This window comes from Sus scrofa, chromosome 14, assembly GCF_054392235.1.
Source record: "Sus scrofa isolate SSC_HxYL_T2T_F1_AM1 chromosome 14, Sscrofa_HxYL_maternal_Yorkshire_Landrace_v2.0, whole genome shotgun sequence".
NCBI lineage: Eukaryota > Metazoa > Chordata > Mammalia > Artiodactyla > Suidae > Sus > Sus scrofa.
Window position 1 is genome coordinate 34,360,757 of NC_139396.1, and position 26,823 is coordinate 34,387,579.

The window sequence follows — 26,823 nt, forward strand, 5'->3', positions numbered from 1 at the left end:
GAATCTTCTCAACATTGGATGAACTGAGTTTTACTTACAATTAGGTAACCTTTTGGTATTTGCCTTTGAAATCTTTTATTGTTACTTTGGTCAGATAGATAATTAAGTATAATTTCATAATGATTTGTGGTCTTGTTTGGTCAAATGCCTAAAACTTTTCGATATTTTGATAAACCTCCCCCAAATTGGGTTCTAAATAAGGTCTTTCTGACTTTGCACAGAATTTGGAGAGCTCCCGGAAAATTTAAAGGATTTACCTCTTGCCTTGTAAAATGTTAAACTAATCATGTTTACTTGACATGCTAACTTACTTGAAAAGCTTGACAAATAAGAAAAGTAAGGAGTTCCCGTGGCTCAGTGGTTAACAAATCTGACTAGGAACGATGAGGTTGTGGGTTCATTCCCTGGCCTTGCACAGTGGGTTAAGGATCCGGCGTTGCTGTGAGCTGTAGTGTAGGTCACAGACGTGGCTTGGGTCCCTCCTTGCTGTGGCTCTGGCGTAGACCGGCGGCTACAGCTCCAATTAGACCTCTAGCCTGGAAACTCTATATGCCACAGGTACAGCCCTAGAAAAGACAAAAAAAAAAAAAAAAAAAAGAAAAGAAAAAAGAAAAGTAGATATTTTTATTTGCATAGGTACATATTAATGTACATGTTTGAAATTATGTGAAATTCCTGAAATTCTAGTATGTCCTGATATAGGGTCATAATTTTAAATATATGTCAAAGAAATGAGCAGTTTCCTTTGTCCAATTATAATGAACTCTCATCAGATTTTCAATAATGAGCATTTTCAAGTTTTTTTTGTCATTTGCAGACAGTTACGGCTTTGTTCTGATGATTTTGCAAATATGTTTCACCTTTAGAGAAATTCATGGAAAGGTCTCTGACAGTACATGGGAATGCAGGTTTTTGGTAACTTTAAGATCATAACACTGAACTGGATAAGAATTTATAAAACTCTAATGGAAAATGGGGTGCTTTAATGCTTTGTTTCCCAAATATAAAAGAACCCACCTTTCCTCCCTTCCTTTAAGCTATTTATGTCTTACAGCAATTTACCAAAGTGTATCTTTGCAACAAAGGTTGAGGCCTTTATATTTTTCTCCCTAGCTGATCCCTCAAGAGTTCTGAAACCCTTATTGAAAATTCTCATTTTTCATGACAATATATGTGTTTGATAGGAGGCTGTTTTCTTTAGAACATTCAACACATTTGCCTCCTCTTTTTTTTTTTTTTTTTTTTTTTTTTTGCCTTTTAGTGCCATACCCTCGGCATATGGAGGCCCCCAAAGCTAGGGGTCTAATTGGAGCTGAAGCCGCCTGCCTGCGCCACAGCCACAGCAAGTCGGGATTTGAGCCGTATCTGCGACCTATACCACAGCTCAGGGCAATGCTGAATCCTTAACCCACTGAGTGAGGCCAGGGATCAAACCCGTGTCCTCATGGATGCCAGTCGGGTTTGCCTCCTGCTTCTTTTGATCTACAGCTAATAAACGGAGACGTACGTCTGTGTTGTAAAGGCCTAATTGCTGCTATTAAAAATAACCATGCCCTGGCAGAGCACTCTATGGGCAGCTCATTCCAGGGAGACAAAGACCCCAAACATCACACCCTACAACCTGGAAATGTTGTGTACTGGAAAAAACACCTCCAAAAGTATACTTTCCAGCACTGCGGGAAGGGCCTTTATCAGATACTGCTGTCTAAACCTTGTGTCACCAAACTCCAGGGAGTAGACCCCTGGATCCACATGTCACACCTGAAGAAGACACCAAACCCCAACTGAATCTGCTCACCATCTGACAACCTGAAGATAAATCTCACTAGGATCTGAAGCAGATGGCGTCTGACACTGACAGCTTTCTAAGATGCCTGGACAAGTCCTGCATACCTTTTTTTCCAATACTGACCCTTACCGTCTTTTCTCCCTCCCTTCCAAGGAAGAACAATGCCCTCATGCAGATTTCCCTGTCTCTTGCAAAAGAGGGAACCTCTCTGCTTGCTGGCTTTGCCATCAGACACCTCAGCTGGTTCAAGATAGGAATGGCCTTTGGTTTATTACATAAGTCATTTTACTGGGCTTCTAAATGTTGTTGTCTGTCCAAATTATTCCCTGGGCCTCTTTTATAAAGTTGGGGTGCTAATCTCACTTAAAGTTATCCCTTGCTTTAATTTGATCCAACTTTGTAATGAGAACATAAGACCTTTTGAATGTTTGTATGAAAGATCCTAAGGAGTTGAAAGGCAAGTTGGATCATGTGTAAACTTGCTGACATATTTGTATATCTTGGTAATCTCTTGGCATGTAACAATATGATGTCTGAACCTTGGTTAAATATTGCTAACACCTCCATGTCAGTGAATTAATCCATAGTACTATTACTATGAGGGGGCCTTATGTACCCCAGAGTTACACCTTTATATGTAGAAGTTTTGGGAATGGCCTTCATGCTGGGCAACACATTGCCTAGATACCTGGAGAATATAAGGATAGTGTGCACTTGCTATATCCACTGTCCTATTCTCCCTGCATAGCCAAACAGAAGCCTCTCATTGGTTCATCCCATCAAGCATCTATAACTGCCTTACGTGAGAACTCCCAGGAGGCATGTGTGCTTCTGGCTTTTCCTCTGTAGGTAGAGCTTCCTTTTCATGGATTAGGGTGAGCACCAATGAATAAGTGATTAGGAATTCCTCCTTGATGTTATGAGAGTTAGATGACTCTGTACCAACATACATTTTCAGTTCAGCAATAGTCACTTAACTGCTTGGCCAAGGTGGTTTGGATGACCACACAGCCCTTGATTACTTTCTCACTGAGCAAGGAGGAGCCTGTGCAATAGCAAACCCCTCTTGTTGTAGGGGGACAAATGCCTCTGGGGAAGTAGAGACCCAGTTACATAAAATTAAAGAGCAAGCACATTGGTTACAGCAAATTTCACTTGACAACCTACCGTCTTTTGATGTATTCAGCTGGCTACTTTCGAGTCTGGTCTCCTAGTTTAAAACCATCTTGCATACAGCACAGGGAACTATATTCAGTATCTTGTGATAAACCATGATGGAAAAGAATATAAAAATATATACATTATATAAATGAATCACTTTGTGGTACAGCAGAAACATAACATTGTAAATCAATTATATGCCAATTAAAGAAAAAAATCCTGCAAACTGGGTTTATTATTATTTTTTAAAATTGTAGTTGAATAACAATGTTGTGTTACTTTCAGTTGTATAGCACAGTAATTCATACATATATGTGTGTGTGTGTTATATATAATGACATATAATTCTTTTTTTTTCCTTGCTGCACCCACTGCATATGGAAGTTCTCAGGTCAGGGATCAAATCCAAGCCACAGCTGCAACACGAGCCACTGCAGTCAGATCCTTAACCCACTGTGCCACAGTGAGAACTTCCATATATGTATTCTTTTTCAAATTCTTTTCCCATTAGGTTATTACAAAATATTGAGTATTCAATGGAGAAAAACTGAAAGGCTTCTCACTCAAATCTGGAACAAGACAGGGATGCCCACTCTCACCACTGCTATTCAACATAGTTTTGGAAGTCCTAGCCACTGCTAGACAAACAAAAGAAATAAAAGGCATCCAAATAGGAAGAGAAGAGATAAAACTGTCACTGTATGCAGACGACATGATACTATACATAGAAAACCCTAAGGATTCAACCCCAAAACTACTTGAACCGATTAATAAATTCAGCAAAATAGCAGGATATATTAAGATTAATATTCAGAAATCAGTCACATTTCTGTATACCAACAATGAAATATTAGAAAAGGAATACGAAAATACAATACCTTTTAAAATTGGGCCTCAAAAAATCAAATACCTCGGAATACACCTGACCAAGGAGGTAAAGGACTAATATGCCAAGAACTATAAAACATTAATTAAATAAATTAAAGAAGATGTAAAGAAATGGAAAGATATTCCATGTTCCTGGATTGGAAAAATCAATATTGTAAAAATGGCCATACTACCCAAAGCAATCTACAGATTCAATGCAATCCCTATCAAATTACCCATGACATGTTTCACAGAACTAGAAAAAATAATCCAAAATTTTATATGGAACTACAAAAGACCCAGAATTGCCAAAGCAATCCTGAGAAACAAAAACCAAGCAGGGGGCATAACTCTCCTAGACTTCAAGCAATATTACAAAGCCACAGTCATCAAAACAGTGTGGTACTGGTATCAAAACAGACAGACAGACAAATGGAACAGAATAGAGAACCCAGAAATAAACCCTGACACCTACGGTCAATTAATCTTTGACAAAGGAGGCAAGAGCATAATATAGACAAAAGAAAGTCCATTCAGCAAGCATTGCTGGGAAACCTGGACAGCTGCATGCAAAGCAATGAAATTAGAACACACCCTCACACCATGCACAAAAATAAACTCAAAATGGCTGAAAGACTTAAATATAAGACAAGACACCATCAAACCCCTGGAAGAGAACATAGGTAAAACATTCTCTGATATCAACATCATGAATATTTTCTCAGGTCAGTCTCCCAAGGCAACAGAAATAAGAGCAAAAATAAACCAATGGGACCTAATCAAAGTGACAAGCTTTTGCACAGCAAGGGAAACAAAAAAGAAAACAAAAAGACAACTTATAGAATGGGAGAAAATGCAGTGGACAAGGGCTTAATCTCTAGAATATACAGGCAACTCAACAGCAAAAAAGCCAACAACCCAATGGAAAAATGGGCAAAAGACCTGAATAGACATTTTTCCAAGGAAGATGTACATCTGGCCAACAGGCACATGAAAAAATGCTCAAAATCGCTGATTATAAGAGAAATGCAAATCAAAACTACCATGAGATACCACCTCACACCAGTCAGAATGGCCATCATTAATAAGTCCACAAATAACAAGTGCTGTAGGGGTTGTGGAGAAAAGGGAACCCTCCTGCACTGTTGGTGGGAATGTAAGTTGGTACAACCACTATGGAAAACAGTATGGAGGTACCTTAGAAATCTATACATAGGACTACCATATGATCCAGCAATCCCACTCTTGGTCATATATCCAGACAAAACTTACCTTAAAAAAGACAGGTGCACCCACATGTTCATTGCAGCACTATTCACAATAGCCAAGACATGGAAACAACCCAAATATCCATTGACAGATGATTGGATTCGGAAGATGTGGTATATATACACAATGGAATACTACTCAGCCATAAAAAAGAATGACATAGGAATTCCTATTGCGGCTCAGTGGTTAACGAATCCGACTAGGAACCATGAGGTTGTGGGTTCGATCCCTGGCCTTGCTCAGTGGGTTAGGAATCCGGCATTGCCGTGAGCTGTGGTGTAGGTTGCAGATGTGGCTCGGATCCCGAGTTGCTGTGGCTCTGGCGTAGGCTGGTGGCTACAGCTCTGATTTGACCCCTAGCCTGGGAACCTCCACATGCCACGGGAGCAGCCCAAGAAATGGCAAAAAGACAAAAAAAAAAAAAAAAGAATGACATAATGCCATTTGCAGCAACATGGATGGAACTAGAGACTCTCATACTGAGTGAAATAAGTCAGAAAGAGAAAGACAAATACCATATGATATCACTTATAACTGGAATCTAATATACAGCCCAAGTGAACATTTCCACAGAAAAGAAAATCATGAACTTAGAGAATACATTTGTGGCTGCCCTGGGGGAGAGGGAGGGAGTGGGAAGGATCGGGAGCTTGGGGTTATCAGATGCAAACTATTGCTTTTGGAATGGATTTACAATGAGATCCTGCTGAGTAGCATTGAGAACTATGTCTAGATACTTATATCTCAACACAACAAAGTGAGAAAAAAATGTATACATGTAAGTGTAACTTGGTCCCCATGCTGTACAGCAGAAAAAATAAATAAAATTAAATTAAAAAAAATATTGAGTATAGTTCCCTGTGCTATATAGTAGGTCCTTGTTGATTATCTATTTTATATATAATAGTGTATATATGTTACTCTCATATTATGTTGCTTTTAATTTTGCTCTGCACACTTGTTGTCAAGTTATCACCTATTGCTTGTTGTATTTTTTTTTTTTTTTGTCTTTTTGCTATTTCTTTGGGCCGCTCCCGCGGCATATGGAGGTTCCCAGGCTAGGGGTCGAATCGGAGCTGTAGCCACTGGCCTACGCCAGAGCCACAGCAACGCGGGATCCGAGCCGCGTCTGCAACCTACACCACAGCTCACGGCAACACCGGATCGTTAACCCACTGAGCAAGGGCAGGGATCGAACCCGCAACCTCATGGTTCCTAGTCGGATTCGTGAACCACTGGGCCACGACGGGAACTCCCTGCTTGTATCTTTGTGAACATGACACGTCTAATAAGAGGATGCTAGCACAGTGCTTCAAGATAATTTCTAGCACTTGGGACCTTAACTAATGGACTAAATGGACTTTTAACAGGAAATGCCTATGTATGCCCTTTCCTTGTTACTCAAATGCAGCCTAGTGAGGTTTTGATTTATTTGTGTGCTTTCACTCTAACATACAACATAACAGCTAGGGAGGGGTCTTCTTGGCATCTAGGGAGTAAACACTTATATGTGGAGATCCTAGCTCTCGATTAGCAATGCTTTTGAGGCGAGATCTTGATCAAAGGGGGGAAATGTGGAATTAAAGAAACTGTAATGAAAACTGGAGTCAGGACAGGCTTTTATGGGCATTGTGAAAATGGAGCCATGATGATGAGATGGGTACCCATATAAGGGCATGAAGAGACTAGCGCTCCCTCTCTGCCACACGAAGACACAGGCAGAGGACAGCCATCTGCAAGCCAAGAAGTTCTTTACCAAGAACCTTAAGGTTAACTGGCACCTTAATCTTAGACTTCAAGCCTCCAGAACTCTGAGAAATAAATGTCTGCTGTTTAAGAGCCCTCCAGCCTATAGTATTTGTTATAGCAGCCCAAATGGACTAAGATAGGATACAAAACAGGAAGGCCTCCAGGTAGCCCCTGACAGCCCCTCCAAGGTCAGGTTTGGTAGCTGCCTCCCTGCTGCCATCCTCATCCTGGAATATGGCTTCTCTAAGAAATGAAGATGTTGAAAACCTCCATCCTTTCCACCTGAGAAGGAAACAAGATCGAGTGGAAAATTGTCCCTCAGCATCTTCCATCTGAACTATTTTGGGAAGGAGACATCCACCCAGCAGGCCAGTCTTTGCGTTTTCTTCTTCACATTCCTCTCCCATAGCCACTGTCCCTCTTTCTTCAGGTTAACATCTGACTTGGAAAAAAAAATCAGCTACTTAGAGTTTTGAGCAAATGTTAATCACCACCAGCAGTCTTAGTAATCTGCTTTTACCATTTCTCCTGAGGTGGGCAGGCTAATTTAGCTTGTCAGTGGAGGCTCTGTCTGCTATTAACCTCTTCACCTCTTTGTCTTCCTCCAGTCTAGTTGCTTTTGCAAGGTTTAATTGGATTAGGGTTAGGGTCTCAAAGAATTTCAGATCTGGAACCTTTATTAGATGAGACAATGGAAAACAGGAGGTATGGGGGGCAGTAATTCAATGCCTGGCTCACAGGAGAGAATTAAATCCAGAATTAGTGAGACTTGGGGGCAGGGCCTCTCCGTAGTGATTTCCTTAAGGTCCCAAATGGCTCTATGTCAAGGAACCCCTGGGAGAGGTTGGCATAAGCATATCTGGTGCTTTTCTCCCATTTTTCTTTTTTAGGGAGGAGACAAGAAATACTGGTGGCTTGCTAGAGAGAGAGATAGCACAGTAAGACAGAAGCAGTGTGGTGTTGTGGAAAGTACCAGATCACTACAGAGTTAGTGAAAAAACAGATCATAATTTGTAGTCTCCACACCAGCTTCTGACATATACTAAACTTGGATGATGAAGCATGCAGGGACCTTATCCTGAGGATTAGGAGAAATAGTCAGCATTTCAAACCATAGGCTCTGGAGGATATGATGGACTCAGTGCTGAGGTTTTCTGAGGAGGGAGAAGGTGGGAGGAAGATACCAATCTGGTGGGTTTGAATCCAGAAATAAGATATTCTACCAGGACCTCCATCACACAGTGTGTGCACTACACAACTCCAGGGACACCATTCAGAAGACATTGGTAGTAATACCTGTGGTATTACATGGCTGGTGCTTATTTCTAAGCAGCCGCCCTTTCCTCTCATCCACAGTTACCATGGGAACTCCATGCACACATCTAATTCACACTTGACTAGTCAGGGTTTCTCATCCCTCTGGCCAAGTTAATTTGTCCAGGGTGGGCACTTGCCTTAATCTAAGCTATATAAAGTAAGGCCTGGGAAACCCCAATAGCTGTGTTTCTTGCTGTGTGGACCTGGGAAACAGAGGCCAGGGCAAAGAAAGAGGATTAAACATGTGTGTAAAAACCACAAAAGACACAAGAATTGCCAAAGCAATCCTGAGGAAAAAGAACAAAGCTGGAGGCATAACCTGCCCAGACTTCAGACAATATTACAAAGTAACAGTAATCAAAATGGCATGGTATTAGCACAAAAACAGACATATAGATCAGTGGAACAAAATAGAGAGCCCAGAAATAAACCCACACACACTGGAGTTCCTGCTGTGGCTCAGCAGGTTAGGAACTTGACATAGCATCAGTGAGGATGCAGGTTTGATCCCTGGCCTCGATTAATGGGTTAAGAATCCAGCATTGCTGCAAGTTGTGGCATAGGTTGCAGGTGCAGCTCAGATCTGGCGTTACTGTGGCTGTGGTATAGGCTGGCATGGGCAGCTCTAATTTGACCCCAGACCGGGAAGTTCCACATGCCGCAGGTGAGGCCCTAAAACAAACAAAAAACACAAAAAATAAAACAAAACACTGCAAACCTACAGTCAACTAACCTTAGACAAAGGAAGCAAGAATATACAATTGGAAAAAAGTCTCTTCAGCAAGTGGTGTTGGGAAAGCTGGACAGCCACACATAAATCAAAGAAGTTAGAACACTCCCTCACACCACACACAAAAATTAATTCAAAATGGCTCCAGGACTTAAATATAAGACATGATGCATAAAACTCCTAGAAGGGAACATAGGCAAAACATTCTCTAACACAAATTGCACCAATTTTTTTAGGTCAGTCTCTCAAGGCAACAGAAATAAAAGCAAAAATAATCAAATGGAACCTAATCAAACTTATAAACTTTTGCACAGCAAAGGAAACCATAAACGAAATGAAGAGACAACCCATGGATTGGGAGAAAATATTTGCAAACGATGCAACCAACAAGGGCTTAATTTCCAAAATACAAAAACAGCTCATACAGCTCAATACCAAAAACAACCCAACCAAAAAACTGGGCAGAAGACCTAAATGGATGTTTCTCCAAAGAAAAAATGCAGATGGCCAAGAAGCACATGAAAAGATGCTCAACACCACTAATTTTATGTATATAAAAATAATATATACATATAATTATGTAATTTGAATCACTTTGCTGTACACTGGAAACTAGCACAACATTGGGTAAATCAACTATACTTCAATAAAAAACATATATATGTGGAGAAAAGGAGACTACCGAGACTTAGAGCAATATGATTGAATCAAAGTTTCCAGTTCTCCTTGAGTTACAACTGTATTTTTTTTTTTTTTTGTCTTTTAGGGTCACACCTGCGGCATATGGAGGTTCCCAGGCTAGGGGTTGAACCAGAGTGACAGCTGCCAGCCTATGCCACAGCCACAGCAATGCAAGATCTAAGCCTTGTCTGTGACCTGCACCACAGCTCAAGGCAACACTGGATTCTTAACCCACTGAGGGAGGCCACGGATCGAACCTGCATCCTCATGGATACTAGACAGATTTGTTTCCACTGAGCCACGACAGGAACTCCACAACTGGATTCTTATACAGGGTTCCATGAGATAATCAATTTCCCTTCATGTTTAAGCTGAAATTCAAATTGGGCTTCTGTTTCTTGAAATCATCAGAGCTCTGAATAATATGCCAGAGATCAGGGTCAAGGGTGTGGATATACTGCTGTTTCAGTCCTTCATTGGACTTCAAGAGGTTAAGCCTAGCTCTCAGGATTTAGAAGCAGGCAAGATGCAGGACAGGTTTCAGAGACCCAACCAAGGAGCATGGTTTGAGGATTGAAGCACAAAAATCCAGAAGACACATGGTGATCAGTGGGCATGCAGGTAACCAGGGCAACCACCTGATACCAGTCTTAGGACAGAAAGACTTTACTCAGTGGGTAAGGGACTGTTGCTTCCACTCGATCTGTCAGAAAGTCCTCAGATTTGCTAACATAATAGCTGTCATAACAACAACAAAACCCAAACAACTTGATTTAAAAAATGAGCAAGGGACCTGAACAAACATTTCTCTAAAGAAGACATTTAAATGACCAATAAGCACATGAAAAGGTCCTCAACATCATTAATCTTTAGGGAAATGCGAGTCTAAACCACTTCACATTCATTAGGATGACTACTAAAAACAAAAAACAAAACACCCCCACTCCAAGCGAGAAAATAATTGTTGGCTTGGATACTGAGAAATTAGAACTATTGTACATAGTTGGTAGGAAGGCAAAATGGTGCACTCACTGTGGAAAACATAGAATTTCTATATGCTGTGGACTGCATTGCATCTCCCCCTAACCTCAGCTTCCTATGTTGAAGTCCTGTCTCCCAGAGATGGTAAATGATACTTGGGAAGTGATTAGGTTTACAAGAGGCTGGGGTCATCATGATTGCCCTTATAAGACCAGAGCCCCCTGTCTCTCTCTATGTCATGTGAGGATACAGCAAGAAGGCTGCCATCTGCAAGCCAGGAAGAGGGCTCTCACCAGAACTTGACCATTCTGGCACCCTGACCTTGGACTTCCAGCCTCCAGAGCTGTGAGAAAATAAACTTCTGTTGTTTAAACCAGCCAGTCTGTGGTATTCTGTTGTGGCAGCCTTTGCTAAGACACTGTATGATCCAGCAATTCCCACATGTAATCTGGCCCCAAACTCTCTTTTTGCTCTACTGTCATTAGACCTATGCTTATAACTGCAAACCCACCTCACCCCTGAGACAGTGCTTGTATGAATCCTCAGTTTAGGATGCTCTCCTCACCCTGAAACCCCACCTGCCTTTGGAAGTTTTCCTAACCCTCTCATTGGAAAAGCCTTCTCTCCCTCCCTCTCTCTCTCTCTTTTTTTTTTTTTTTTTTGCTTTTAGGACCCCATCTGAGGCATATGGAAGTTCCCAGGCTAGGAGGTGGACTCAGAGCTGCAGCTGCCAGCCTATGCCACAGCCACAGCAATGCAGGATCTGAGCGGTGTCTGTAACCAACACCACAGCTCGTGGTAATGCTGGATATTTAACACACTGAGCGAGGCCAGGGATCAAACCCGAATTCTCATGGATAAAAGTCAGGTTTGTAACCAACTGAGCCATAATGGGAACTCCAGAAAAGGCAGCACTTTCATTTCACTATCATTTAATTTCATTTCTTCCAGCATTTGGGATGACATCAGCCACAGCTGACTTAGTTATAATTCCTTACGTATTTATTTTTTTCTACTGGACTCTAAGGTTATTGAGGGCATGGAAAGAGGAAGGCCAAGGTATCCACAAATTTCTCCTGGCTGACATCAGTGTTTGATGAAGAGCAAGAATTCTCTTTCAGTCAAAGTCGTTTGAAAATGAACCTGGGAAAGCCGAGAAGATGTGTGATCAATAGCATGAGATATTGGCACAGAGATAAATTTAGGGTGTTCACTTACCTTTATCTTCTGCCATATGCAGTTTGGTCTGTGGATGGGAACAAATGTCAGTCACTGATGTGGTGACGTTAGCCCTGTTTTTCCGGCTGCACAGATGTACCAAGTTATTGTTTCCAAGAATAGCCCTCATTGAGAGCCTTGCTGGCCTCACTCCTTACACACATACACGTAGTAAAATAATTCTAGAGATTCTCAAAGGCTTCCTAGTGCTACAATGGGGAAGGTCAGGGAGATGGTCACTGGCAGATGGCTTCATCAGTGACTAGAGATTGTATGCAAAGAGGCCCTGGAGATGCTGGGCTTTGGCTCATCTCACAGGCTGTAAATAGAGCAGACAACAGGCCTGGCCTCCAATTTAGAGACTGAGGGAAGAGAAGCAGCTGTTCCTTATTCCCATTTGGGGAGGGATGGGGCCCTAAGAGTAACTGCTAGTGAGAGTTTATTGAGCACTTACTACATGCAGGGTATTATGCCAAAACCTGCACTGCCTGATGCCCTAGGCTAGTAGCCACATGCAGCTGTTGAGCCCTTGAAATGTGGCTACTGCAATCAAAGAATGGAATCTTTAATTTAAGCTTAAAAATAGGTACTCTATTAGGTTATTGGAAAATATTTAACAATGGTTGGAACTAACTTGGGCGTGTGAATTTATTTCTTCAATTATACATTTTATGAAGTCTGATATGAAGCAAGCCTTATTGTTGAAAATTTAACATCTGTATTGGGTTGCAGGGTAAGAAACACATCAGATTTTGTAGTATGAGTAAAAGAATGTTAGACATTTCATTAACAGTTTTTATGTTGATTACATGTTGAAATTATAATATTTGGGGTTTACGTATTGGGTTAAATAAAACATTAAAATAAATGTCATGTGTTTCTTTTTACTTTTTATTAATTTTTTGTTTTTTTTTTTTTTTTTTTTTTTTTTTGCTTTTACAGCCACACTTGCTGCATATGGAAGTTCCAGGGCCAGGGGTTGAATTGGATCTGCAGCTGAGGCCTATGCCACAGCCAGTGCAACATTGGATCTGGGCTGCATCTGTGGCCTATGCCACAGCTTGTAGCAACGCCAAATCCTTAACCCACTGAGTGAGTCTAGGGATCAAACCTGCATCCTCAGAGAGACATCTTTGGGTCCTTAATCTGCTAAGCCACAACAGGAACTCCTCTTCTTACTTTTTAAAATGTGGCTACTAGAGAATATTAAACTTCTTATATGTTTGCATTTTATTTCACATCATCTAAACATTTTAACACACATTATCTAATTTAATCCAGAAAACAACTCTATGAAGTAGATAACATTATTGTCATCACATTTTTACACGGGATGCTCAGAGAGATTTAGCAACTTACCCCAAATCATATATACTATGATATGCTCTTGCTGGGGGCTGGGGACTAGGTCTGAGCATATGAGCGTGGGTGCCAGAATCACAAAGGGTAATATTTTTGATAGATACTATACGTATGGCATTAGATATAGTAACAGAATTGAAAGCAGATATTAATCATGTAATTTCAAGTTCTTAACCATAAGCATATAAAATACACCACAATTTTGGGGAGCCCACTTTGGCATTTTTCAATTTTATATTATCGTGGAAGCCTCAAGAAATGGAGGAGACCAAATCCCTCCAGACTTATGAGAGGGATCTCATCAAATAATTTTCCTTGCTGCCCCCAATGCTGCCTCAGCTGGTTTTCAGTTGGTAGTGTGATGAATGATCCAAGAATTTGATAAGACGAGTTTATTGCAATAGGGGTGCAGTCTAGGCTGGCAGCAACATCATATTCCTCAGCTCTCAGGCTCCTCTGATTAACCATCCATCCGAAGGTGGCAAGATGCGAAGGGGGAGGAGGGGAGGAAGGGAAACCAGGGAGAGACACCTGGGATCAAAGCTACAGCTGCCAGCCCCCATCATGGCCACAGCAACACCAGATCCGAGCCGCGTCTTCAACCTACACCACAGCTCACAGCCAGGGATCGAATCCATGTCCTCATGAGTACTAGTCGGGTTCATTACCGCTGAGCCACAAGACTAAGTTTTCTAAGCTGCTGGTGGGAAGTTGCTGGGAAGGCTGGCTTTCAGCTCCATGTCCCAACACGCCCTGCTCCTCACCCTGCAAGCAGTCCTGCTGTGGGTCCTGGCTTTGCATCGCTCACAACTCGGAAGGGTGTCAGGGTGTCAAGGAGATGACAGAGCCCCACTTAGACAAAGGAAGGCTGACTAGGGAGAGGAGAGTGAAAAGCAAAACAAAACAATGCAGGGACATGACAAAGCCAAGCACTACTGGTTGAGCGGCACTGGCAGGGCAAAGAGGCCTGTATTTGCTCAGCTTCAAGACTGAAGAAAGAGCCTGGACCAGAGTCAGTGACAGAGACATTGATGGTTTAATGGGTAGGGGACTTACCTGTCTTACCACTACTCTATTCCCAGGTTCACCTGGAACGCCTTATTGCCAAGTGGGCTTACCACATCACGTCGTCCAGTGTTTCATCAAATAATTAAGTGTGATTCTTCACAGAACAGTGAAACTAGAATTCACGACTATGCAAAGGACCATGAAAGTTCTGGCTTTACATGTAGTTGGCCTTAACCTATACTGATAGGATTTAATATGCAAAAATCACAGGTGTCTCTGTTAAAGGCTCAGGGTGTTCCCACTGGCCTTCAGCTGGGACTTATAAGATGGCAGAGCTTGGAGAAGCAACTGCTGTGGATTCGTCTGAGGGTCTTGAAATGTGTTTTATCATTAACTGTTATCGCTATGTGTTTGGAGCACCAGGGTGTGTGGGAGGAAGGGGTGAGGGTACTACCTTCACACAAAAAGTGGGGACCTTGGTGCTATTCTTCCCACTTTCGGATGCCTTAAGAAACTCTGCCCTTTGATTCCACTTGTTATTTAAGTGCCTCTTCTAAGACGTGAATGTCTCTGGGAAAGTTAAGAGACAAAGCAATTCACATATTCATGGAGGAATCTCACTGCTTTTGTCCTAAAACCTCTTGACCAATGAAAATATAGACATTTTCAAGAGGCTGGTGGGGAGGAGAGCAGAATGAAAAGGAAATTTTATTTATTTATTTATTTATTTATTTACAGCGTATCCTGGTTGGGAAGAACCTGGGTGCGACGTGAATTGGGGGTGGTGAAGGGAGAGATTTGAGTACAGGGGTTATTAAAAAGAAGAGAGAAGTGTTCAAAGGAGAGGTTTTTACTCTCTGAATTTAGGTCTGGGATCTGGTATGTGCGTTCTCTCTACCACGTGTGAACTGTGAAAATCAAGGTTCACACAGCTGGATGAGTTAAGCAGGGTGGAGGCTGGGGGATGAACCGGAAAGAGTTTTAAGCCCCTTCCTTGCCAATGAGCCCCCTCCTGTATCTATGCTTGGCCCAAGAGGACTTAATGCATAATTGTAGCTTTTCTGCAGCAAAAACAGAAGGACAGCTGCTGCTAATTTAATTACATCCAATTTGGGTGGTATTTATTGAGGCTTATGTGTAAGGCACCTTCTAAACAATGTCCCAGCCCTACCCAACACTCACCCCCACGTCCCCCCTATGAAAAACCTGATCATAGGATTCCCAGGCCAGAATGAAAGCTTCCAGCCTCCTCAGTAGAAGGGACCAGGCCTCCAGGTGGCAATGGGAGGCTTCAGCCAAGGCTAGCTGCTCTGAGATTTTGTTTTCTCTCCAGTTCAGTTCTGAGGCTGACATGAAGCAGGTCACTGTAGAACTGCTAGAGGTAAACATCAGAAGCCATCAAGGCACTTAAAGCAGTTTTTCAAAATGGGGGAAGAAGGGAAAACAGACAAAGAAGGAGATTTCCCAGCTGTCATTATGATTTTTACTTTTATTTTCCTAGTTCCAGAGCACCTGTATTGGGAAGTGCTTGCTTCTGTATAGCAATGAACTTGGGGCACAGAAATAAAATAAGGCAAAAATACTTAAAAAAATTTTTTTTTTAAGGCCATTGCTCCCAATAGGCTCAGCTCCCCCCAGTGAGCCAGTAAAGCAGGGGGCAGGTTCCCAGGCATCTATGAGAGACAAAAACTTCCCTCTTCATTTCTGAAGGGTGCCTTTCCCAAATTGCTTTTGCAAGTTTCCCTCCTTGAAATGTGAAATGACATGGTCCAGGGGCTCTGTGTGAATTGATTGGTGTGGTGGCTCTCGGCCGGCCTTGGTGGAGCTCCCGGGGAGGAGGGAGGGAGAGGAACTTGAGGCCTTAGGCCCCGGGCTTTCTTCTGATAGCAAAGTGCTGCTCCAAAAATGGCTCCGGAGAAAGCAAGCCCAGAGATGGTGCAGAGAGGGAAGAAAAACTTAAATTGTCTTTTTTTGAAAAGTGGGAATTATTTACTTTCACTGCAAAGAAGAAATCTCCCTCAAAAGAGGGGGGAAAAAAGCCTGAAACGAGCAGTCCCCCCAGCGAGGCTAAGTGCTGCGACAAACCAACGAAATGACTGATGTGGCTGTAAATCATTCTGGGGTGGGGGAAGGGTCTGAATAGAGGCGAGGAGAAAAGCAGAAGCCAGGCCTTGCATTAGCTGATTCCAGCAGAGGCAGCAAGCAGCAAGGGGCCTGGGCTATGGGATACATAATTGGCTAACGAATAATAAAGCCAAAATTGGATATTAACAGCAATTAGTTTCTGTGGAGGCACTGGGGAAAAGAGCTGCAGAAAACCCCATTGGACCTAAAGCTGAAGCAATGTGAAATTAAACCAGTGTCTCAATTAAATGGGAATAAATATTGCCACATCAATCTGGGGAAGTGTGAGGGGCTGAAGCAAAGCCCCCGGGTGATGTCCAGGTGCACCTTCCTGTGTGTTGCAAGCTTTCAGTGGCAAGACTTTTGTCAGGGCAGTTCTGGTCCTGACCTGTGTGTGGCCTTTGGAGGCCTAAGCTATGTGCCTGTGGGAGGAGGGGAGTTCCTTGGGCACCGGACCTTGAGACCAGGGCTCTGAAGGTTATTTCAGGGCACTGGCCTGTTAATCCAGAGGAGCCTTATGTCACAAACCCCCCTGGGCCCAGCAGATGAGGAAAAGGGAGAAATTAGCTCTTTTTAAAGCTGAGACCATATCTAGTCCACGCAGCAGCCCTATCTCTCTGCCTGTGCCGAGGGCTGGGGTTTGGAGGTTCAAGGAACTAGAAAAAGGGCAAGTCAGACAGACCTTTCAATGGCTAGTTCCCCTCAGGCATAGGATCTGGAACCAACGCTATGGCTGAAGGAGAAATGTGTCGTTTTCTTTCTGGGTGGAGGATTCTGTTGTTGTGCCTTCTTCAGAGAGTGCTGTGGGGGTGGGGAAGGAGGGCGTTTGGGGAGGACTCGGCGCTGGGGGTGGCGGGTCGCTGGGTCCTGGGGGGAGATGCCCGGCTGGGTGAGTAGAGGATAGAGGAGGCTGGGTGGGCATCAAGAGGAGGCAGGGAGGATGCAATAAGGTGGAAATTTCCCTCCACACCCAAAAAAGCCCCCACCACTCCCTGAAGTGCTTTCACCCTTGTGCTTTGCAGGCGGGAAGCAAAGGGGGTGGCTAAGAAGTGACTTTCCTACGGGTCGCCGTCACTCCTGGCCTCCTCCCTTGGACCCCCTTCCGGGCCGCGCCGCCCGCTGCTCTTTCTCGCTCAGTCTGAGGGTGTCTGGGGCGCGGGGTGAGGTTGTGGGGGCCGCGGGTCCGGGAGTGGACGCGAAGGAGCCCTGGACCGGGAGGCGTGGAGAGGGACCGAGGCCAGGCCGGAAAGCGCGGGGGCTCCAGGAGCGGAGGATGTTTCATCTGCCAGGGCCTTCGCTTTACCACCTCCCACCGTCCTGATCCACGCCCCATTCCATCCCCAGACCCCGTGAGCATCACTGCTGACCGTCCTGTGTCCGTCTGTGAAATTGGAGGAGCGGAAAAGGAGGACTCTTGGGGGACTGTCCCTCCCGTTGGTGGCCCCGTGCCGAGGGTGCCTGTCCCCTCCGTGTCTGTCCGCACTCCAGATCAGTCCGAACTCTGGGAAGTGAGGTTGATCTAGGACTTTGGGGGCCCAAGTTTCTTGATTCGAAGGAGAAAAAAGAAAACCACAGCCGAGAAAGCAGGAGCAAAAATACAAACCCAAGGAAAGCAGCCCTGTTCATCTCCACTTGGCTCGATTTAAGCGTCTTGGGGACATTAGGAGAAAAGGCGAAAAGAGCAAGTCTGGTGCGCGTTGGAAAGCAGGTCGCTGGGAGCCCAGGGCTGCGGGGCCGGTTGGGCGGCAAGGCCTAGCCGGGCGCCTCCGCTGCGGAGCCAGCTGTCGGGCAGGATCCGCTCGCTCGCCTCTCCCCTCGAAGAATCCACCTCAGGAACGTTATGCCCAGCCCCAAATGGAACTTCCAGAAATTAATGGTCCTAGGTCCTAGGTCTCTATATTTGCATGTGTTTAAGAAATAAATAGATTGGAATTTAATTTAAAATATCCCTCCTCCTCGCTTTAATTTGGAGTGTAGTCCCTGGTGATCCTGGAGGTTTATCTTGGGGGGTTATGCAGCCATAACCTAGGTCTTCCTTCCTTTTTTGGGTAATAGTTCCATTTTAAGACAAAAGGGAGAAGGATTAAAAAATGAAAAGGTGAATCTATCGAGAATTACTGAATTTCATTTCTGACCTGGAACATTACTTGCTCTCAATAATGCCTGCTTTTTTTTTTTTTTTTTTGAGGCCATCTAAATTTGGTGTAGCTCTCTCCAGGCCTCCGGCAGATCCGCATAGGGTGGCCCAGAGCAGCACGAATGGACCACAATGCATCCCATTTGAAGCCATTTTCTTGTCTTATGTCTACATGCAATTAAGCATTAAAAATGTAGTGTTATTTTTTTTCAAACTGCAGTCAAATTGAGAAAGGCTTGGGAAAAACACCCAAAGAAAAGAATTGTAGATGGGACTTGGAAGAAAAAAAAAATATCTTTATTAGGTATCAGAATTCTCATAATTGTTGTTGACAAACTCAACACAATGAATCAGTCAGGCAAGACTCAAACACAAATCACCAGCACATCCCTCAGCCCTGTTGACTCACAGCTCTAAAACCACCCACAGAGTAGATGAAGAAGGGTGGTTCCATCTGTCCTAGGGAGCAGGCTTTGCAGCTGCCCCCAGAGCACTCCATTCTAAGGTTTGGAACATTCTAAGGGGTGGGGGTATTATGTAAGTTCAGTAGAGGGAAAGAGAAAAACATTTCTCTATGGAGACAGTATATATAGGTGGATTGGTTTTGTGTGTGTGTGTGTGTGTGTGTGTGTGTGTGTGTTGGGGATAAATGCTTTCCTATAAATATTAGCAATGAATATGATTATACAAAAAAATCTGTGTATATGGGCATATGCCTACTGAGAAATTACCCCTCCCCCATACTTATTTTTCTGGTTAAGGCTCCATATATATGGCCCCCAAAACTGTTCCCCCCACCCACCTTATTGGGGACAGGAAGCGGTAGAGGCGATAGAGAAATTTACCTTTGCCTTTGTTAAAGGATCAGTTTCTTTTCACTTAGACAGAGATATGGGCCTGGGCAGTCTCTGGCAGGGAAAGAAGAATGTTACCAGTTTTTCTTTTGATACATTTCTATATCCATTTTAAGACATCTGGTGCTGTCAACGTGAGAAACCTATGAGTCCCGTGGTCATGAGGACCATATAGATGTTGGTTTGTGTGAATCCATGGGGGTCTCCATAGCATATTTGGTCAACAAACTGCCTCAAACATGTCCTATATTTAAAAAATCATATAGTATTTTTTCATCATTTAATTAGAGGGGCTGAAATAGACAGGTAGGGGAGAAGATGATGTTAAGAATTAAACGAATGCCTTAGAAAAAGCAAAAATCTTCAGGTTTCTTATATAAATATCATTGCACATAAATAGGCCCCTAATACAGCCAAGGGGAAAAAGCTAGGACTGACCCTCACCCCGTACCTCTATCTGTAGAACACAAAAGGGGCCTTGAAATTATCCAGGGGGCAGAGTGGTACATTCATGGCTGCATTTCAGCCATTAAAGCCCTCCATAAAAACACACTTTATAATGAGACATGGTGAACCCAGAAAAAGCCCTAGCAAACCCAGAACACTCCCTCACACATTAAAGGTTTCTGGAACAATAGTTTACACAAGTAATTTTAAAAAAAAATGCCCTTCCCATGTAGATGATCAGTAGTAGGAACCTGGCAGGCCCTGTCCATGGTGCCTGTGGTTTAAACTCTCAGGGAGAAAGGTGTTAGGTTTCCACCTAAAAGGGGGCATTTCTTGGGGAGGCATCTGGAGATTGTACTGGCGGCAGGCACCTCAGTGACGGGCAGAGCCACGTCTGATGGAATTATGGGGAAGCAATTACGGAGATGAGGCTCACTAATGCGGACAACTTCGGGGTGGAGGACTGGTCATCAGAAGCTTAAGCCAGGCCCCAAAGAACTGTAAAAGCAGCCATCTCAGTGGGGGCGGGAGGGGAGCGCCAAGTAAGGGCCTTTTGGAAGGAGAACGATTTTGAAGGCAGTGGCTGTTAATACTTCTTAGGACAACCCTGCCAAAGGTTCAGGGACAAGAGAAGCTGCCTTCTTTTCTGCCCTCCAGCCAGGCTTGCCTTCTGGGACTTGAAGGACAGCACTGTGTCTGCAGTTTGCACAACAAGAACTGCAGCCTCACATGAACTGTGCAGGTTCTGACACATTTCTGCAGCCCCAGAGCAGGTTCTGGGAGTGTCTAGATAGGGCAAAGAACATTTAACATCGCAGACACCCACTAAGGAGAGCAAAGGAAGAACATAAGATATAATGATTACGCAATGGTTGGCACATAGTACATACTCAATACATATTTGAGAGGAGATGAGGCTAGGAATCCATGATCACTCATTTATTTAGTGGACTAGACTGAGGCTTTGGAGAAAATAGAGCTCTCCTCAGTGAGCTTCAACTGAGAATCTTTTAGGCCTTGACTACTTTGTCAGAAACAAACTAAAATCCCAAGCATCCCTTACGGCCTTGGCCTTGCAAAGACAGGCCTCTGCCAAGGGCTGGGAAAGGGATGCAGCAGTCTTCCTAGGTAGGAAGATCCAGTTCTTGGCCTCCTTTCTCTATAGGGACCTGCCCCTCCTCCATTTTCTCCACCTGGAAATTAATGAGTTTAAGTCTCACCATTATCCACTGGTTAATACAGAGCTGGAGGTGAGTTAGGGGGGATGATGGAGTGTGGAGCACAGGGGTATCTCTAAGACCAGCTGCTGCCCCAGGTCTGGTGATGGAGAGAAGGGCTGATTTGGGAAGCAGATTCTCCAGAACGAGGGAGGATTAACCTTTTCCATTCCCTGATAACCTCTTTCAAAAACAGTCTTTCCTCAGACCCCCACCTGTACACCTTGTTTTTCCTTTCGCTCAGATTTTAAAAATGAATGCAGATCTCCCCACCCCCCCACCCCTTGGGTACATGTAGGTTACTGCGCCTCTCCCTTCCTCTGCAGCTCCTGGATCTCGGCCTGAAACTGTAATTACAGCTGCAAGGGAGAAGTGAGTCCTGGCCATACTTTCAGCACTGATGGAGTTTGTGAAGGGTCTAGGAGTTGGGTGCTTCCTCCTCCTGTATCTCAATGACTTCCTTAAGCTTGTCAGGTGCCCAGGGCTCTACAGCAATAGGGGACAAACACCTCCCTCCTCCCTTGCAGCTTGCTCCCCTCCCTGCCACCCGCTGCAACCGCAAGCAGAACACAATATATCTGCAGTCCCAGCCCTGGAACAGTCTGCCAGTCTTCTGGATGCCAGAGTATTTGCTTAAAGGGCAAACCAAAAGCTAAGACCAGAGCAAAAACACAGCCACGAAGAAAGGTGTCGACCTGCTTACAATCAAGGCACCCCGAGCCCAGAGAAAAACCTGCACACAGAAGCCCTCCGCAATGCGCTCACATCACCACCACTCCACCCGCCGCATCTGTGCTTGCATAGAACTGTGTTTCTGTCACAGAATCAGCTTCTGTTTCTCTCTCTGAGTCTGTTTGCATCTCTAAGCCCCTCTCCGTCACAAGCCACACATCTCCGCACCCCAAGGGCTCCGGTTGGGGCAGCCCAGCCGGCGAGAGCCCGTGACCCCTCCCGCCTGAAGCCGCAGCGCCGAGCTCTGCGGAAGGCGACCCGGCTCTGTGGCTCCTTCCTCGGAGGGCCCTCGCGGATCGACGGTGCTCAGCCAGCCCCATTCTTGGCATTCACCGCGTGCCTTAATTGTATGGACATTTAAATCAAGGTCCGCTGTGAACACGGAGAGAGAGGCCTTTCTCCTGAGGAAGGAAAGGAGGAAGGAAAGCAAGGTGGAAGAAAGGAAGGGGGATGGGGAGAAGATGGAATGAGAAAACAAGGAAAAACAAGTAAAAAGCGGCGCGTGTGCGTGCGCACTGACAGCGGGGAGAGACGTGGGGGTGGGGGAGAGCAGGGAGAAAAAGGACCACAGCATCCTCCCTACCGCAGCTCCCCCAATCACACAGACAATGAGATAACAGCGACGTCTTCCAAAGGCTCTTTGTTCTCCCGCATCCTTTCGGATCCAGGCTTTTTCCTGCAAAGCGGAGGGGGTGGTGGGTTGACGGGTGTGGGTGGAAGTGGGAGACGGAGGGGTGCCTCCCCCGTGTTAATTATCCCGACTCCCCTCGCCCCTTTCCTGAGCCTCGCCTCCCGGGCAGTCCCCAGACAATGAAAAAAACACCGCCAACCCCACCTCGCCCTAGCGCAGCAAATCCTACCCACCCACCTCGCCCTCAGCTCTGCCCAGGAAACTGAGGGGGGCCAGGAGGGGGAAGACGAGGGCGAGGAACAAGCAGGGTAGCAGGGACTCGGCAGCGGCTGCCACCGCAGGGCGTGCCACCGCCGCCTTTACCTCGCTCGCTGAGTCCTGGCGCAGCCGGGCCGGGCGTGCCGCAGGGGCGAGCTGCCGGGGTCCGGGGTCGGGATCTGGGGAATCAGCCTTCCGGAACTCGGCTGCTGCAGTCCTCTCGCTCAGGTCCCAAGTGGTGAAGGGAAAAAAGGAAAAGAGGAAAAAAAAGGGGGGGGAGGGGGGAAAAAAACACCCATAAGACCGAGGCCCATCTGGCCCCTCATCAGCTTTGTCAAGTCTTGCATACGCTAAAATGCTAATGACCTAGATAGCTCATGCAAAATGCAGCAGGGAGGGAGGGAGCGAGGGAGGTGGGAGGGAGGAAGAGAAAGAGTGAGGGGGGGCATAGAGAGGGAGGAGGAGACAGAGGAAAGGGAGGGAGAGAGGGAGGAGAAGAGAGGGAGGGAAGGGGAGAGAGGGAGAGAGGGAGAGGGGGAGAGACAGAAGAATGAATATATATCTGTATATATATGTCTTCAAAACACCCCAACCACTCTACCCATCTCACCCCACCCTACCCCACCCCAAAGTGTCAATGGGCTTTACCAGGTAAAGCGTGGGCGCAGATTTAAAAGGTCACTCTTGTCTAATGCGCTGGGTCCCTGGGTCAAAAAAAGGGGGTGGTGGTAGAGGGCCAGAGGATGAGAGTCCTCAAAGCCAAGGGAATAATAAGACATTATTTTAAACCCCCTCCTTCCATACCCTCTTCTACAGCTCCACTCTGTTTACACACAAATGCAGCTGCCTTCTTAAGTGTGTGCATGGACATATAAATTTTTCATCAATTTCTCAGAGCTCCTATCAACGGACACTGGGATTCTCATCCCCAGCAAAATTCATCCCTTGAACCCAAAGGGGAGTTAAAATAGACCCCCTTTTTTCCTAATGCTCCACCAGCTGGCCCATCCCCACTGACCTCCCCCTCCCGTCACGATTCCCTCAGCCGTCCAAGCATCATCTCCGGCTTCTACTCTTTTCTAAGCCTTCCGCTCCCCAGTTTCCTCTCCAGTACCCGGATCTCGAGGATGAGGCAGCAAGCAGGAAAGCCAGGTTAAGTCTACCTGATCTCCCACAATTCTGTTCCTATTCCCAGAAAACAAACAAGCAAATACAACCCTTCCCCAACAATGACACTGTTCAAGCATACCAAAAGGCTGAAAAAAATTCAAGACGAATAGCCTCAGAGGTCCGCACGCCCGGCGGGCGCCCTTCGGCACGGGGGACCACTCGTTCTCCCCTGCCAGCTCTCCCGCGCGTCCCTTCACGCCGAGCCCAAAGCGCTTTGTCCGAGGATCCACTCAGGGTCTTCCTCTTTTTGTTCTTCTTTTTAAGAGACTGGTCACAGTCCGCAGCGTTCCAGTCAGCCCCACCAAAGGCAGTAGATCTACTGGGATAAAAGGGATCAAGATAATATATATGCAGATGAAGAAGGAAGGGATGCTGAGAGGCAAAGGGAGTCCGCATCTAGGGAGCGGCCGCCGGGCCGGGCCCGAGTTGCTTCCTACGCTGGGGAAGGGGCGGGCGGAGAGAAGGCGCTGGTGGTCGCTCCCCCTGGCAGGGGGAAATGATAACCATGGTAAGAAGCATCATGGTGATGATCATGAGCATGATAAAAAATTCAGAATCTCCCTTTGGTAAGCCAGAGCATGCGTGCAGAAGAGACTGCACTGCTGGCGGCGGCGGCCGGGGGGAAGGAGAGCAGAGCAGAGCAGGAGGCAAAGGTTGTGGCGGCAGCACCCTCAGATGAATAATAATAACGCGCAGCGCAAGTTGCGGTTCAGCCTGGAAATCCAGCCCTCCGCGTGAACTCGCGTCGAGTGCGGATTGCAGGGGATGGGGAAGAAGGGGGGAGGGGAGGGAGGAGGAGGGAGGGGGTGGAGGGGAGAGAGGGAGGCTGAGAGGGACAGAGAGAATTTGGAGCCTTTAAATTTATCCTTACCAAGCCCTAATCTCGCTCGCCGTCCTCTTTGGGTGAGGTCGATCTCCTTTTTAAAAATTATTATTCCTTTAACGGATTATTCAGCTAAAAGAAGCCACATCTGCTGACTGTACCGAAAACAAGAGGATTAGGAGCCAGTCCACAGAGCCGGGCCCATAGCCCCCCACCCCCTCTCTGCACCAGCTCACGTCATTCTCACTGCCCCCGGGTACCTCCCTCTCCTTCTTGCTTGGGGAGAGCTGTGCCAAGGAAAATGCGGATTTGGGGAAAGTGAGAAGTGGGAGCTCTCGGAAGAGCGGGAAAGCCAAGGCTGGAGGTGGCGATTCGCACCCCCACATTCACACGCGCTTCCGTTTATCCATTTCTATCCTGGGAGAAGGGGGCGCTTTCGCCGTGCCCACATGCGCGGCACCTGCAGTGGTCCCTGCCCTTCGCCTCCTTAACGTAGCCGGGGCCGCGTCGGTCCCGGGCCGACCTGCTCAGCGGCCCCGGCCAGCAAACCTACACCTGGTCCCCCGCCCTGCTCCCCTTCCTCCTCCCTGGTGGCCGCAGTGGGTCCAGCCCGTCTCTTCAGCTATGGCAAATGGAGTGAGGGGCTTAGGGCACTGCAAGCTCTCTGCTACGAACCCCAGGTTGGACGCACGGGACAAGAGTTTCCGCAGGCCGGGAGGCGGCCGAGGCCCGGGGTGGGGTGGTGGTGGGGGTGCTGCGGAGGATGCAGTTGACATCATTGCGGAGAGCGCGCGGCTGTCCCGCCGCTGCGGCGACCGGAGCGACTTTGCACCTCCCGCCCCCGCCGCCCCCAGCCCAGAGCAGGCGTCAGGGCAGGACAGCAGCGGGGGTGGGGAGAGGGCTAGTCTTGGCGGGGCGGGGGGAGAGGTAGTCCCATCCCCCGCCCCCCCCTGCAGTCAAGGTGAACGTGAAGGAGAGCGGACGCGCGTGCCCGCGCCTCTGGGAACGTGCGCGCGCCGTCCCGGCTCCCCCTTCTCTGCCCGCGGCGCCCTCCCGCCCGCCGGCCCGCGCTGCCCGCTCCTCCGGGGGCCAGATGGACGCCTGAGATTAGAGCGCACAGAAGTGCGTCTCCACGTCCGGCCGCCACCCGTCCCGCGAACGTTTAGACTCACTTCGGGAGGCGCCTTTTGTTGTGCTGGTGTAGTCGTGTGGAGTGCTTTTCCGGGAGCGCGGGGTTAGCTTGGCCTTAAGGAAGGACTCAGAATGAATCTGCCCATGAGAACAAAACCCAGGGACACCCCTGCCCCGACCCCCAACAGAAACCCAGCGCCAGCAGTGAGAAATCTTCGGTCTTTCCCAAGAGTCGGTTCTGCAGCTGCGGGAGTCAACCCTCACCCCGGCGACATCCGCACACGCAGGGCCCATCTCTTCCCCCACTTCGGCTTTTCTTCTTTGATGACTTAAAAAAGAAAAGAAAAAAAGAAAAGAAAAAAATCTTAAGTGTTCCTTGGGCTGCGCTGGATTCTGGGCAGCGAACGATGGGTAGAAAGAACAAGCTCCTGACAGCTAAAAGCAGCTCCTCAAATCAGATGGCCCGCGCGCGACGGCCGGGAGTGGTCCTGCAGGGTCGCGGCAGATGCGCCCCACCCGAGCGGGGACAGTCCCACGGAATGGTGACCCTGGGCCCTACCCCGGCTCACCCCCAGGCCATTTCTGTTCTTGTCAATTATTGGGCATTTGCCCCATTAAAAGAATAGCAATCTCACAACCTCTCAGCACTGGCTTTTTGCTTCCAACGATGTACCGAAAGAAGCTTAAAAATAAGTAATTTTTTGGCAAATGCTAAGAAGCTGAAAGCTTTGCTTTAAATTGTCTGAGAAAGAGAGACAGAAAGAGGAGAAGAAAAGAATATAAAACATCCTTGCCGTAGATTTTTAGTTTCTGAAGACTGTAGTTGGAAAGAAACGTCATCCGGGAAATCATACCGGCGAAAACTTACCGTTCTGACAACGTTCCCCTCAAACTAAAATACTTTTCTGGTGGAAAAAACTATATCGGCGGTAGCTTGGCTCAGGGATTCCACCATTTTGATAAGGGTTTTAGATTCAGGACTATGTGTTTCCTATTTGTTAAGAATTCCTTAAACAGGCAGTTCCTGTACCCCTTCTACATGGAGGGATGGGGCTGTGGCTGGAATTCCAGGTTGTCTTGACTGAAGGGCAACAGGACACACCGCTGCTGCCCTTCCCTCGGTTTTTCTTAAAGGCCCGGTTTTGTTTCACTGGAGGACGGTTTCTG

General features: G+C 46.3%; 1 protein-coding gene, 1 long non-coding RNA gene and 1 other non-coding gene across 13 annotated transcripts in view; 1 reads left to right on the top strand and 2 right to left on the bottom strand.

The window, feature by feature from the left end:
• Positions 1-18,668: 18,668 nt before the first annotated feature.
• On the bottom strand, positions 18,669-26,112 carry LOC146396482 (uncharacterized). Of its 11 annotated transcripts, none has more exons than XR_014828459.1 (6): positions 25,698-26,112; positions 24,574-24,680; positions 23,782-24,021; positions 23,181-23,236; positions 22,638-22,755; positions 18,669-22,319 (listed from the first exon to the last, which is right to left on the bottom strand). XR_014828459.1 is itself a non-coding variant. In XM_084997804.1 (3 exons), the coding sequence occupies exons 1-3, from the start codon at positions 24,096-24,098 to the stop codon at positions 21,789-21,791; spliced, it is 966 nt and encodes a 321-aa protein (XP_084853930.1). In that variant the 5' UTR covers positions 24,099-24,386; the 3' UTR covers positions 18,669-21,788. The 11 variants fall into 11 exon arrangements, 1 of the variants encoding a protein (XP_084853930.1); XR_014828460.1 differs by lacking the exon at positions 25,698-26,112 and adding an exon at positions 25,217-25,353 and having other exon boundaries at positions 23,782-24,018; XR_014828458.1 differs by lacking the exon at positions 25,698-26,112 and adding an exon at positions 25,201-25,353 and having other exon boundaries at positions 23,782-24,018.
• On the bottom strand, positions 21,955-22,039 carry MIR124A-2 (microRNA mir-124a-2). Its single transcript, NR_031540.1, has one exon. It is a non-coding gene; the product is annotated as a microRNA mir-124a-2 (primary transcript).
• Positions 24,100-26,823, top strand: part of LOC110256811 (uncharacterized) — a 36,565-nt gene continuing 33,841 nt past the window's right edge. The window contains exon 1 of the long non-coding RNA XR_014828463.1: positions 24,100-24,210. This is a non-coding gene — a long non-coding RNA (uncharacterized LOC110256811). The remainder of the gene's footprint in view (positions 24,211-26,823) is intronic.

Excerpts from the sequence above, each read along its gene's own strand:
- LOC146396482 (XM_084997804.1), bottom strand. The coding sequence starts at position 24,098 with ATGCGGACTCCCTTTGCCTCTCAGCATCCCTTCCTTCTTCATCTGCAT. Across the intron at positions 22,756-23,781 it reads GAATTTTTTTCAGCCTTTTG|CGAGAGGACTGCAGCAGCCG; the intron begins GTATGCTTGAAC and ends TTGGGACCTGAG. Across the intron at positions 22,320-22,637 it reads GCCAGGACTCAGCGAGCGAG|GAAAAAGCCTGGATCCGAAA; the intron begins GTAAAGGCGGCG and ends TCCGCTTTGCAG.